The 15,498-nt window shown below is 35.5% G+C and overlaps 1 protein-coding gene across 2 annotated transcripts; it reads right to left on the bottom strand.

Moving 5' to 3' along the window:
- Positions 1-544: 544 nt before the first annotated feature.
- Positions 545-4,504, bottom strand: LOC122295783 (laccase-15-like). Of its 2 annotated transcripts, XM_043105036.1 has the most exons (7): positions 4,262-4,504; positions 3,883-4,034; positions 2,847-3,091; positions 2,559-2,684; positions 1,850-2,447; positions 1,045-1,403; positions 545-928 (listed from the first exon to the last, which is right to left on the bottom strand). In XM_043105036.1, exons 1-7 carry the CDS (start codon positions 4,370-4,372, stop codon positions 738-740), a joined length of 1,782 nt encoding a protein of 593 aa, XP_042960970.1. In that variant the 5' UTR covers positions 4,373-4,504; the 3' UTR covers positions 545-737. The 2 variants fall into 2 exon arrangements, with proteins under 2 accessions (XP_042960970.1, XP_042960971.1); XM_043105037.1 differs by lacking the exon at positions 3,883-4,034 and having other exon boundaries at positions 4,262-4,433.
- Between the last annotated feature and the right edge of the window lie 10,994 nt (positions 4,505-15,498).

Genomic DNA, 15,498 nt, shown 5'->3' with positions numbered 1-15,498 from the left:
CTGCTGAAGCTGAATACCGTTCTATGGCTTCTACTTGCTGTGAAATAAAATAGCTTATTGCCTTGTTTGTTGATTTTGGAATTACTTTTTCTTCACCATCTATACTGTATTGTGATAGTCAAGCAGCTCTCCATATTGCTGTTAATCTTGTTTTTCACAAAAGAACTAAACACATCGAGATAGACTGTCATTTAGCTAGAGATATGATTCAAGCTGGAACTATATATAGTTACCTTACATATATCTTTTGAACATCAATTAGGTGATTTTTTTACTAAACCTTTAGGGACAGATTGTTTTCATATTATCCGTAGCAAGCTGGGTGTACTTAATCTATACATTCCAGCTTGAGTGGGGCTATTAGTGTATAAGATTATTTTTAATCTTCTTGATCACATGTAAGGACGTGCACTGTAGTTAAGGTATTACACACTGTAAATATAAATAGTCTCTTTTACTTTTCTGATGAAATAATATTCAGTTTTTCACCATTCTCGATTCTTCTATACCGAGAACTCTCTTTCTCTCATCAATGTTTGTGACATGAATAAATCTAATAAATCAGATTTAATTTATTGGCTTACAATAAAAGAGCTCTAGCTAGGGGAACCGATCGATCAAGATCGAGCCTGGCCGGCCTACTGCATGCAGCTAAGTAATAATGATGATGATAATGAAGAAACCTGTAGCTAGATAATCAAGTTCTAAATCAAATCAGATGATCGAGCTACAGTGACTCATTTGCTAGCTCTATCCTCCAACACATCCTCATTTTTTGGCCAAGATTTTAATGGAACTTTGCAAGATGGCATGTAGGCAGGGGGTTGGCGGATGCTTGTCTCAACAGTGCCCCCATTTTTCACTATAAATACTGTGTTCATACCCCAACTCATATGTCGATCCAAGTGACAATGCCAGAACCACACACCTGCCAAAAAATCGTCTCATGTCAGCATGCATCTAATTTTATCGTAAGCTATACTGTATTTTTGTTAAATTATATAAGCCATTACAAGCTGGGTGATGATGAGAAGAATATTGTACCTGGATTTTTTGCCACGAATCTGATAGCAACCCATCCAATCTTAGGGACTCCAAAGGTAGTAACCTCGGGAGGATCGACCAAATTAAACTCTTTTGGGTCGGTTTCATTGTTGAAAATACCATGGCCTGTTCCAACCACATAGAAGCTATATCCGTGCAAATGCATAGGATGATTCACTGAGCCTTTTAACAAGTTGGTCCCTTGAAAAACTATCTCTACTGATTCGTTATAATTCAGCACCTTCAACTTGGTCCCTTGGACTGTTAGGTCAATGTTATCCGGAAATTCATCGGCTGTAAAGTTGAAGAATGAAGGCGGGAAGTCCGGGAAGTCTGTGGTGTACACCCCACTAATATTCCTGTGTAAGAAATGCAGGGTTGAACTTAATCTTATGTGCAACATATATAGATATATATATATATTATATGTGTGTGTGTGTGCGCGCGTGCGTGCAGTAAATACAGGCAAAGAGATCTCTTTACAATAATATAGTAGTTCAACATATATCAGTCTCAATTTCCTGGCATTTTGCCTTGATTCCAATCTTTTAAGAGGAGAAAACATTCCGATACTTTTGACAAAATTTGATATAACATTAGTATTTGGAACAATGAGGGTGTGTAATCTTTAATAGGTACTCCACCATTTTGGATCTAATATATATGAAAATAACAGATTGCAAGAAAAAAAAAAACGTGTGGCGAAAGATCAGAAGGAAATCTTTTATAAATTTTTAACATGCGTATAATAATCATTCCAAGAATAAAACAAACGTAAATAGAGAAAGAGAATGAAAACGGGAACCTGTAGTAGGCTTGCAGTACATCTGTATGTGGGTTGACCCAACTTATGTTATTTAAGCTTGAAGCTAAGATCTCGTTATCAATCCCTTCTGAGCATGTTGTGCAAATCATCGTATTCATGGAAGCTGTTACGAACATTCTTGTGGTTATGTTCAGGGGGACATTTACCGGATAGTCTTGGCTTGCCAAGCTCCTTACACGTTTAGTGAATTGCAAGGCCGCGTAGAAGTCCAAGTACATAGGAAGTGTACTCGGAAAGGAAGGAGGCGACGGGGAAGTTGAATTTCCTCTGTATTCAAGAATTGCGGTTACATTGGCGTGATCAAATCCAGTAACGCTAATGTCCTCGCTCGAGAATTGTCTTGCAGCCATGTAATAGGAGCCAAGAGATTGGTTTGCTGTGAGTAAGATATCCATTGTTTGTCCCGGGCTTATCATGATATAATCCGTGGCAATGGGTTTGATGTAATGACCATCCATCCCAACAACTGTGAAATTGTGTTGAGCAACTGCAAAGAAGACTTCTGCATTCATGATACCATTAACAACTCGAAGAAGATAGGTTTTGCCATAGTCAACTATCCAACGGTATGCCGATCCTGCAACAATAGTAAGATCCTGGTTAAAGCTGCGTCTAGTACTATATATATACGTAGGTGATTTGAAAGATAATAAACTGCTACTCAGAAGCGAATGACATATATATATACCCTTCGAGCAATCACAAAAGTCTCCCGGTTCGCCGTTTATGGTATAAGCATCAGAATGTGGCAAGTCACCACCTTCAAACATGGCCTCATCTACCAACTCCTTCACATTTCCTTTGTACCAGGCCGCTGCATGTTCCGCAAAAAACAAAAAATGCTGACCAATTAAAGCCTTTTCATTATTTTCACATCCATGCAGTTTAATATTGTTATATTAAGTGTGTTAAAAAATGATTCCAATAAGTTGTTGTCATATATATATATATATAACACAAAACAGCGAAAGCATACCGAGCACAACGACCTCATCTCCGTCTGGCTCAGGAAATGGGTAGGTGGAACCAATAGCCGGCAGGACAACTATCGCGCCATGAACGGTTGCTCGTGTCCAATCACTATGCGCATGCCACCAAAGGGTTCCTTCCTCATCAGAAAATATAACCTCATATGTAAAGTTTGTTCCGGGTTGAATTGGACACTGTGTAATATATTCAGGACCATCTGACCATGGATTTCTTGGCTGCTTCACACCATGCCTGCAATAATCATAACGTTTATCTACATGGAATGATTATATATATATATATTACTCTTATGTACGTTATTGATCCGAAGTGTTAAGCATATAACAAAGCGGAAAAACAAGCAAAATTAGGTATATATCTGCCTTTAAATACACATCAAACTTCTCTTGAACAAGGGTATACTAGCCCCGCGCGAGTTTAAGACATGATAGGCAATAAATTATATGATATTTCTATGTTTTCAGGGAACTTAAATCCATGAAAGCTCATTGAAATGTTAGCGTTCAGGTGCGTGCTGGCGTGTGAAGTACGTACTTCGGGTTGAAAGACGTTGAAACAGTCATTTCTATCGTTTAGAGAGGAATGATTTGTATAACAAATAGACAAATCATTCGCAAATCTTTATAAACAAGTGTACTCCAACTTTAAAAAGTATAATAAATCAATTTTTATAGTGTGACTCACGTTTTTACAAAATACCTGTACGGAATTTATCTAATTGAAATTTGTATCTAACGTAACTAAAAACCAGTGTCTAAAACTTTTTAAACCTATTTGTCAAAAATTAAATGACCAATCATAGACTGAGGTAACTGTTCAGCAGATGAATAAGAAGTGGTGGGCTTTGAATACTTCCCGAACCAGTACTATATCTTGTTTGTTTTTCTATATATTAGTTTCCTTTATCTCTCCGTTTTTTTTCCCTAATTTCGTCTGCTTGTGCTACAGTTCTTAGTGTATTGTGTGTGACCATCCCCTGCGCCGGGGGTGAATTTGAGGCAGACAGAAAGAGAGATCATTACCAGTGAATAGTGACTCCATAATATCCTTGATTGTGGACATTAACAAAGACAGTATCCCCTTTATGAACACGGATTACCGGCCCTGGAAAACTGTCATTTACAACCAGCATGCTCTTAGTGCTACACAGCCTAGTGAAGTTCTTCTCCCTAAGCTACAAAAAGAAGAAAAAAAGAGCATATGATTCATATGATAGTGATTTGAACATATTAAGCTAGTGCTCCCAGATTCTGCTAATAATTAAACTTCTGTTTCAAATACCCATGACTAATTGAGTTTTCAAGAGGGCCCGGGGAAGAGGCCCACGCACTATGCATCAGACATGATAGGTAAAGCAACATGCAATTAGTGGACATGGATATTACAGTGGGAAGTGCTTACAACGAAGTCGTAGTAATGAGCATCGCCTTGAACCATGCAGAAAAACTGTCCAGCAAGAAGCGTAATGCCCAGAATCTCTAACATGGTATACGTCAAAAGATTTTTCTCCATGGTATCTTCACCCCTAAAGATACCGTTTGTTTTAACTATATATGTATGATCTTAACCGGCTTGCTCTTTGTCTTCTATAGAACGAGCATCACGAGATCCATCTTCGAGATGAAAGCTTGCATCTAATCAAAGAAGGTACAAAACCTAGATAGTCTTCTATCAACCAACTGTAAAATAAGGTCCCACCTACCATTCTTAAATAAAAACAAGAACAAAAGAATCGAAGGTCAAGGCAAGGGCGCACGTGAGCCACTCTTCCTTATATAAGCCACCTCCAAATCTTTCTAGCTATTATGTATTAAAACCTAGTACCGGCCATATCGTCAGAATCTACTTTAGTGGAACTCATGCATGACCGGTCATATCACTCAGACGTGAGTTATATCAAGCCACCTTAAAATCTGTCTAGCTATTTGTATTAAAACCTAGTACCATATCGTTAGTATTAACTTTAGTGGACCGGAACTCATGCATGACAGCCTTTTGTAAAAACATAGATTACATTAAGAAAAAATAAAATTATCACACTTTTATACAGTGGAATCTACTCTTCTTTTTTTTTTTTTATGTATATATATATATATAAAGAATTTGTAGAGGCTTATATATATCATTTTTCTCTATCTAATTCCTTCCATCAATATTCTATTTGTTTTTGTTTTTATTGGAGGACCGTACGTAGCTAGTGGTTGATGTCTGATATATTTTTCAGATAAAAGAAGACAAATGATCAAGTATGTTGAATGGTTGTGTGTACAGTGTTGCTCCTAATTCTGAACATAGGCCTGTTAGAATGCAGTGTTGAATGCCTGATGATGATCAGTACTAGCTATATTTTACCTAACACTAATTAATTAGTTTTAGGTGGACTGAGAGTTCATGCATGGTTCGACATGAGGTGTATGTAAGGTATTAGAGTCAATGGTCATGAGATTTTTCAACATCGATTAATTTGAATAGAGTAGTTAACCATTTACGGTCCCACAAACTCGATTCCCTCGAAACCAGCTTTAGTCATTCTTGAAAGAGTTTTACTACATATAATACAGTCGCATATTAATCTATATATTAATATTGATTTATTTATATTTAAAATTTAAATTAATATTATTTTTAATAAAATTTATTTTTTAACTATTCATATCATATCGATACATAAATTAATACACAATTATATTTTTCTTCTCTAAAATTCAGAAATTCTTGAGATCCATGCCAAGTCAATTAGAAAAACGTGGGGTTAAAACTGGTCTGCTGCATGCACGCATATATGTACGTATGTATTCTTGAAGTAATCACCATTGTTGGACGTTTGTGAAAATGTAAAAGATATTATAACAGTGCAACATTGGAATTTTGGGTCAGGTAATTATGTTCCATACACCAAATAGCAATTAAACTGCGTCATACAGAATTTAAGCCAAGTTTTTTGGGACCAGTATATGAATACTTTGACAATGACGTGAAACCATCCACTTAAAAGAATTAAATATTGAGCTGTGCTAGGCTGCGGCTCAGCATTAATGACCGCTGGCCTAGCAAATTTATATTTTTTTATTTTTTTATAATTTTATTTTCATATTTTTTAATATATTTAAATATTTTTAAAAAATATAAAAAATATATCAATAAATTAAAAATAAATTTTTTAATTATTAATTAAAAAACTTTTTTTATTGAATAATCAAATGAAGTGATAATTAAGAAATTAAGTGATCGGCGTGGTAGATTTATGACTAATGCTTGACTACTGAGAATTCTTAAATAAAAATTTTGAGTTTTAAGATTAAGTATTAAAATATTATATTTTAATATTATTATTATATTAAAATTTAAAAAAATAAAAAAAAATTAAATTATTTATTATATTTTATATAAAAATTTAAAAAAATTATAATAAAAAAATAAAAATTTTATATTTAAGATAAAAATTTCTTTTGACCAAAGAGAACTTATTCTCAAATATTTTGAACAATGCACGGTCGGAAAACGATCCACGACACACGCTGTTGATCTTGCAGAATTATTAAATATCGAGGTTCCCGGGCCCATGCACGGGGAGGAATATCAGAAAGTACTGCCAATTTTAATTCTCTTTTCTAAGGTTTCAAATTAAGGTTCTCAACTCGCAGCCGAAGGTATTCCCAAGTTCCAAGTATTAATCCTTTCCACTGATCGGTCCGATATTCCTCCCAAACCATTAACCGACGTTCAACGTATCCTGTGTTTCCTTATACTCTCCTGGAGGAATTAATTAATGTCGGTTGGCTACGCAATCAAGTCAACGCCTGGCCTACCATTAACCAAACTTTATGTACACCTTTTCTTCGTTGGCCCAAACGAAGTCAATCGCTGCCCTCTTTTTCTCAACGACCACCATTTCTCTTTTATCATCATTCTTACTGCATGTATTGTAGGTAGGAATTATAAACAGAACACTATTACTATAAGCAGAACTACCATCATTCTTACAAGTCTTATTATAGGCAGGAATCAAAAGCAGGACTACCACCATCCTTAATACATACATTGTAAGCAAAAATTATAAACGAGATTCTACAACTATCCCTACTTACTACTATCTCTATAATTTCTTTATTATCTCTCTCAATCCTTACTAATCATTTATCACAAATCAATTCAAATTCCTTTCTCATATGAAAACCCAACTTTTATGTACAACACATAAATATGCACCCCATAATGTAATACAAATCATGATGCCAAATAAAATATAATACACGCAAACACAATTCATCTCAATAAACAAACCATCCTCAAATTCAACCAACCTCCATACTCTTTGGACTCCAAGTTCAGCATAACCAACCAACTGCACAAAAGTTGTTAGTGCAAAAATATAATTAAATCACAACAAATTATTTGAAAAATTACTTAAAGTGCTAAAATATAATTTTCAGAAGATCAAGAAAGTGCAAGAGGTAGCAACACGGCAATGCAACAATGCGAAATGGACAAGGGTGATGGTCTCAAAAATCTAACTTTTAAATGGGGACAAACGAAGACTTGTGATGCCTAGGGAAGAGTTTAGGGGTGTTTGTAAAGCTAATGGTAGTAGTGGTTGGCCGTGAGTGGCGGCGTACGGAGGAGATCGGCTCACTTTGAGGAAAAGAGGTTGTGGGAGAGTGAGAGAAGGTGGAGGCTCGACTCGGGGGTGGGAGGCTAGGGGAGACTCGACAGGGAGAGTGGAAGCTGATGGTGGTGGTGCGGTGCCAAGGCGGTGGCGAACGGCTGCAAAAAGTGGAGAAAATTGTGAGGCTTGTGGCCTTTGTGCTAGCGAACGACTGGAAGTTAAGGGCTGAGCTTGGTAGAGGAGGATGGCCGGCAAGAGATCAAGCTATTGTGGTGGTGGCACCAATGGGTGACGCACGGCGGAGCAGAAAAATGCACAACCCACTCGGGCTACACACGACCAACAGGGAGAGGGTGTTAATGTTATTAATTATTGTTCATCATTTAAATTTCACAACCAACCAACCAACTCTAATGATAAACTAATTTCAAAACTTAAAATATCATAAAATAATGCAATAAAACTCATATAATTTTAAAACAAGAGGACCGATAATAAAATAAATAAAATATTTATTTAATTAAAATACACGTAAAAATGAGGTATCACAAACTCTACCTACAACGATTCCCCTTACCAAAAACTGATCGAAGACAACTCCACACACCAAATTGGGCAAGAAGGTTACTGATTTTGGGTCACTAAACCCAAAAATTGATCCCGCCCACAACCATCGCATTGGACCCAATTCCAACCATGTACGCTTTAGGGTTTGTTTTGATTAAATTCACTACAAAAGACGTATGAATCCTCTCTAAACATTTATTATTGTAGATAATTTTTTTAAGTTATTGAAATACTACTCGCAGAACATCCAAGAGCTTACAAGCACCAAAAAATTGTTGATTTCAAGCTCAATCAACAGTCAAGAAGAACAATATAGAGATAAGTGCAGGTATTTCTATTCCCTGTCAAAAATCACCCATCCAATATTACTATTAGGTTGGGATAAATACTAATTTATCAATCATAGGCATACTCGTCATCGAATAAATCCTTTGCCGTTTGTTTGGTGTTCCTCGATGTGGCTATTCTTCAAGTTTTAGGGAAATTTATTTTTACGATAAGTGCAAAAATTTCATTGACTATAGGAAATGGGCGCACATTACAAACATTAGTCGACCCAAATCTATGAGAAATTACATTTGTTAGTGACTCCTACCATAAAACGAACATCATCCACATTCCAAGTATATTTTAGTAATCTATGTACTTGCATCGTTGCCCCTTACCAATTTCGTTTTGATAATCTTGCCATTCACAGACCTCTTCATCAATTATTTCATTTCCTTTATAAGATTTCTTAGTAGAGACCATGAATCTTCTACAAGGATTTATTTGTTTGAAAATTAATAATGAATCACTTCCCTCCAGTCATCATAAATCCCATATGCAGTCATAAAAATTCATCTCTAAACATCCCTAGATCCTTAATCTCCTCTGGACCCAATACTTCCTTTGCTTTTTTACTTGCAGCTATGTGCATGCACACTTCCCTCTTCTTCTATGTATATCACACCAACACCTACTCTATTTTGGTCACTATACATGGTGCCATCAACAGTCAGCTTCAAAACTCCCTTTTCGGTAGGATACTCCCAGCAACATTCACTCAAATGTAGAGCATGTTCTACTGCCTAATCCATCCTTTAGTATTTTTTTTATATATATATATAGTTTAATCTGGTGCTATATATTCATTTACACTTCCCCACGTATCAGATTGCTTTTGTATTCTCAACAATTAACAACCAAATATTAACAAATTTTAAACACAAAATTCATTAAACTACTATTTATTAAGGATGAGAATTTACCTAATATTGTCGTTAATGGTGATGAAACAATAAGGAGAAGTTGTTGTGGGTAGAGGTTACATAGAGGGGGAGAGAGAGAGAGAGAGAGTATATGTATGGTTTAGAGAGAGAAAAATAAAAAATAATATATATGGATATATACAGAGGGTGAGAGAGAGAGAGAGAGAGAGAGAGAGAGAGAGAGAGTATATGTATGGTGGGGGGGAATTGAGAGAGAGACAAGATGAGGGTTTTGTGTGTGTAAGAATTGAAGAGAGAGAGAGAGAGATACGGAGGATTGATAAAGGTAGGGTGATTTGAGAGAGAGATATATAGAGGTATGTGGGGGAGGGGGAGGGAAAGTTACGGAAGGGAAGGGGTGGGGGGAAAGGAAAGGAAAAACAAAATGATGGGGCTGGGTTATAATATGGGCTAGACCATTAGAAGTAATACCACTCGATCACGTACGCATGCAACACCAAAATATCAAATTCTTCATTATTGAACGTGAGAATTAGCCACAATCGAATTTGATCCTTGCATGCATGCATGGTGCATGTGCTGCATGAGTTATAATTAATTGGACAAAAGGTTGTGACAGCTTGCAATGTGAGCTAGCTCACTACCAATTATCTGTAAGAGGCATGTTGATATGTGTTTTGTAGCCACCCACTATGAAAGTGTTCCAGTACCTACAAGGTAGAAGAATGAGCGGTAGGGTGGGGGTCATGTCATCTCTGATGTCAAATTTTGAATACTCCAAGGTGAGCAAAAGAAGCAAGAAGCTATGTAGAGCTAGAGAGAAATACCGAATGTGTGTAAAATCCCTTCTCATTGTTAGCATTTCCTCATTTATAGTCGATCCCTCATAGGATCCTTATATCCGTTCAAAGATCGCATCTGTCCTAGGCTGCATGGCTTTGCATTTAATGCGGCTACTCCTATTATTTATAGGTACTATAAGAAAACTGCTTATTCGCGACCAGTTATTTCCAGTGAAATATTTATTTTCAGCTAAGTGAATCTATTTTCGTCACAAATAAGCTTTTTTTTGTTGCAAAAAATTAGTCACAAATACCTATTTTTCTTGTAGTGAGGGGCCCGACCTTAGGGTTGGCCACTTTGAACTGCATTTAATACGATAAATCTTATAGGGGATAGGATCCCTGTAACAGCCCGCTAGAAATTTAATTGTGAAATTTCTATTAGTTTTAGGAACCTTGTGAAGACCCCATAAGTTTTCACGAATCCATTAATCGTATAGGTTTTAGTCTAACTACATAGTTAGTGTTTTAAATTTTTCTAAATTGATATTTGAATTGATGATAAAATTTAAATGAGGCATGCAAATTTTGGTGACTTTTGGAGTTAGTACGCAAAATCCTTAAGTTATGGGTAAAACGGTCATTTTCCTACATGCAGAGAGTAAAATGGAAATTTTACTCTTTAAGTTAATATTTTCCATATTTCAATTTATTAGTGATTTATTGCTAACTTTTAGAATCATTAATTACAGTTCCTCATGATCGCGCTTAAGGTTTTATAAGAAATGTGGAGATCGATGTAAGTTAGCTTTTAACTTACTAGCAGTCTACTGTGTATATGTACTAAGTAAAGGAACTACAGTATATGTATGTGTGTTATCATATATGTTATGTCATGTTACGAAATGTTTCTATCTCAAGTTGATCATGTATTTCAAGTTATGTTCAAGTCACGTTATGTTACGACAGGGTTTTAGTCATTTCGTATTCCAGTCACGTTTCATCTTGAGTACATTCAGTTTCTTGGGGTCCACAACATTTGTGGCACATGAAGTATGGGTTCACAGCAATTGTGACGCATACACTACGTGAGACACAGCAATTGTGATGTGTAGAATATATGGGGTCACAACAACTGTGGAGTATGTATTTACACGTAGAATACATGGAGCCACAACAACTGTGGAGTATGTATTTAACTGCATTGTGATGTGTAGAATACATAGGGCCACAACAACTGTGGAGTATGTATTTACACGTAGAAAACATGGGGTCAAAACAACTGTGGAGTATGTATTTAACTGCTTTGTGATGTGTAGAATACATGGGATCATAACAACTGTGGAGTATGTATTTACACGTAGAATACATGGGGTCACAACAACTGTGGAGTATGTATTTTTCATGTTAAGTCAAGTTTGTGTAGAATACATGGGGCCACAACAACTGTGGAGTATGTATTTTTCATGTTAAGTCAAGTTTCAGAACAAGTTCATGTTAAGTCAAGTTTCAGAACAAGTTCATGATAAGTTAAGTTTCATATCATATTCATGTTAATTCAAGTTTCAGAGCAAGTTCATGCTAAGTCAAATTTCAGTTCAAGTTCATGTCAAGTCAAGTTCAGTTCATATTTCAATTTAAGTTATGTCAATTATGCTATATTGTACGCCAAGTTATGCTTTAATTACCTATGAATTTGATTATACATTTATGTTTTTATTGTCATCCATGCATCACTAGCTTGTGTGGAAGTTTTTTGTTAAATTACTGAGATTTGTAATCAAATCTCACTTTTGTAGTCCCAACTACCATTCCTCCCGAATGGTAGATCTTGTTACAGGACCTGAAGGAGAATCAGGAGTTGATCAACTAGACACAGTTGACTAAGCGACGGTGCGACGTCAATGTTAATATAGTAGTTAACGTAAATTACTACTTGTACGATAGAGTTGCATCTCTAGTACTTTTTGGATCATAACCATTTTGGACTAGTGTTGTGATCTTAGTTGTTCAATGGGTCTTTATGTATGAAATATGTTTTAAGCATTTGTGATATTTTCAATTTGGTGCGTAGTATTGCTAAAGAAAAAAATTATCTGCTGTGAATATTGCATAATGTTAGATGCATGTTAGGAATATTGCATCTTATATGTCATGAACGGGGGCAGGTAACCTTGTGTTGCATGTCTCGACGCTTCAAATGTCCATCCGATCCCAAACGGAATTTGGGGGCATCACAGGGTGGTATCAGAGCAATACGTCTCTGGGCAGTAAATCCACATGTCCTTAGAAAATGCACCAAAAATTAGGCTTGAAATTTTAGTCGTCAGTAGACTTGAATTTCTTAAGGTATGAAAGGTAGTATGTGGTTTTAATACATATACTCGTGTGTTTCAAGAAGGGATACATGACTCGTGATAGAATATCTCGGAATCCTAAGGGAGATAACAATCAAGAGGATCAGAATTTCCCGATGAATGAAGGATTAGTTGAGATGGTAAGTTTGCTGACCAACGTGTTTAGACATCCACAACTACGATAAGTGCACATACCCATTAGAGTATATGTTGTCACTCAGAGAGATGTAGATGCTGGCGCCCCAGGAACTGCAGGAGCTGATATCGTCATTGGTATTTTACTAGGACCTATATGTGGTTAAATATAGTTAACGTTGATCTGATTGCAATTGATGGTAGTATTGCATTATTGTTATTTTGGAGTAGGTCAAGTCATTGGGGTTGGTAAATTGTACATTGTTTGATTCAAACGAGTCATTGTTTCTATTAATTGTGGTAGTGCTTGAGAATTCAGCTTGGAAGCTGAATTGTTACCCTAGTGGTAAGAGTAACAATTTTCATTAGAAGTATTATTGTTTGTACCAATGTAGATATAGAATACCTTTTAGTAATATGGAAAAGGATATTTAGGATTGATGAATGGTATTCCACATATTTGGAGAATTGTTTTGATTCTGAGAATACGATAGAAATTGTGTTTGGAAGAGTAATTTGATTAGGAGAAGCTTTAGCCTTAGTAGGATTCATTTATGATAATAGTATTACCACGCTACCAGTAAATGATTTCTGGCAAAACACTATCTTTATGGATACATAGATCGATCTTCTTTTGAAGACTATTATATGGGGAGTAAAATCTTGGTCTTGAGGATTTATGTGAACATTACGAACAAATCATTTAGAGTTAGAATAATTGATAACTCATGATGGATAGAGAGTTATGACAATCATAAAAGAGAAAGTCTCAAGTTTAAGTTATTAACTGGTCAGTTATCGAAATACCACCTAGGAAGAGGACTGATTGTTGCGATTATAAAGAAGTAAGTTAGTCCTAGACCAGTAGAGCTCCTTGAGGTTTTTATTAACTTGAAGATTACTGAAAGTTTGGATATATATGATTAAATGCATATTTATATGAGTCATTGGATCATGTGATATATATGAAAATCCATGAAAGAAATAAAATGGAGCACATAAAACATCTACCAGAAGATAGAAACATAAATATGAATATTTGTGAAATATTATTTTATTATCATAAAGCAAAATTACAGAAATTTGAGGCTCTTTGCCTCAATCTTTAAACGCTCTTGCTCTTCAAAAATTTGCATGTCTTTCCTATCTAAAGGAGTAGCCACTTGAAAAGAAGAGTTAAGCAAAGATTTTAAATCTCTGTTCTCTCGCTTTAGTGCTTCTATCTTCATGCTGGATTCCATAAGAAGCCTCTGAAGGATAGAAATATTCTCATAGAGTTTGTCAACCCCACCAGTCTTGGATTGCAGTCGCTGAGAATATGCGACAATGGCTGATGAGTATCAGGTACCGAGACTCACAAGCTCGTAGATAAGTTCATTATCTGACTTATTAGTCAGATCATTATTAGATTGCATTATAGCACCTACGGAAGAAGTAGAAACAACTGGTGAACGAGGTGCAGAATACCTCATGTATTGGTAATGAGAAGATTGCTGAGCCATTGCAAAGTGAGTAAGCAGAAAGAGATTGCAGAGTAAGAATGCAAACTAATTTCAGAAAAGTGAAGAAGATGAGATGCGAAAGAAGATGAACTGAATAATTCTTTTATAGAGAAAATTATGACAAATCATCTGTCGTGAAGCATTTCTCTACAAAAGATAAGAGCAATGTAGTATCATAGCTGCGGTGCTTGACAACTACAGAAGAACAAAGTAGTGTCATAGCTATGTAGCACCTGACAACTACAGAAGAGCAATGTAGTATCATAGTTGCGGCACCTGACAACTACAGAAGAGCAAAGTAGTGTCATAGCTATGCGGCGCTTGACAGCTACAGAAGACCTATAAAAATCATGCGGATCAGAGTTGTCTGGTCTAAAACAGAGGGCCATCGATTTAAAAAATAAATAAATAAAAGAGAGAGAGAGAGGATAACGGCTTAATTTTGATGAATTCTCTACTAACTTTGGTATTTACAAGAACACTTAAAGTATATCGCCTATGTTTTCTTAAAGAAGAGTTTCGGAAGATTATTTACTTGAAATTTTAGGTTTAGAGAGTGTGTCGATACAACTTGGCCAACCTTGTGGAAAGAAGTATAATATAATTGTTGATTAAAATAAGAGAGTTAAGGAATGACATAATCTCAAAGGCAAATATATACGGGATAGACACCAGGTTGGTAAGCAACACCTATTCCTTAACTTGTTATTTCTTACTTATTTCGATTTCGAGGACGAAATCTTTTTTTAGGAGGAGAGATTGTAACAGCCCGCTAGAAATTTAATTGTGAAATTTCTATTAGTTTTAGGAACCTCGTGAAGACCCCATAAGTTTTCATGAATCCATTAATCGTATAGGTTTTAGTCTAACTACATAGTTAGTGTTATTATTTACTATAGTATCCGAAGTGTCTTTTTGATTATTGGAGATAGTTAGAAGTGTCAAAATGTATTATGGTTTGTGCCATTAGACTCGGAGGGTTATTTAAGGTCTTATGGCGCAATAACATTTTTTCATATTTTCGGACGAAACGTCTGTTCAAAACTGTAAATATTATTGGATAAAAATATCTTGAGCTAATTTTTGTAGATATTATTAGATAAAAATATTTTAAACTAATTTTGTGGATATTATTGGATAAAAATATTTTAAGCTAATTTTGTGGATATTATTGGGTAAGAGAGTCCTACACTTAACTCTCATTTCGGGTAAGAGAGTCTCACACTTAACTCTCACTTCGGGTAAGAGAGTCCTACACTTAACTCTCACTCCAGCCTCATATCTTCCATATCTCATCCATAAGTATCTCTAACCACCCATCCCCACGAAATTATCTTCATTTACACTTTCCATTAAAAGAATATCAAACACTCTCTCTCGGACAGCTGTTAGGAGTTCTTTTCCACGCCCATTTCGAAGCTTTTGTAAGTATTTTATCATAAAGTCTCCTTCATATAAGTTGTTCATTTTTTAATCTA

This window comes from Carya illinoinensis, chromosome 15, assembly GCF_018687715.1.
Source record: "Carya illinoinensis cultivar Pawnee chromosome 15, C.illinoinensisPawnee_v1, whole genome shotgun sequence".
In the NCBI taxonomy this organism is placed as follows: Eukaryota; Viridiplantae; Streptophyta; class Magnoliopsida; order Fagales; family Juglandaceae; genus Carya; species Carya illinoinensis.
This window is presented reverse-complemented; position numbering and strand designations above follow the sequence as displayed.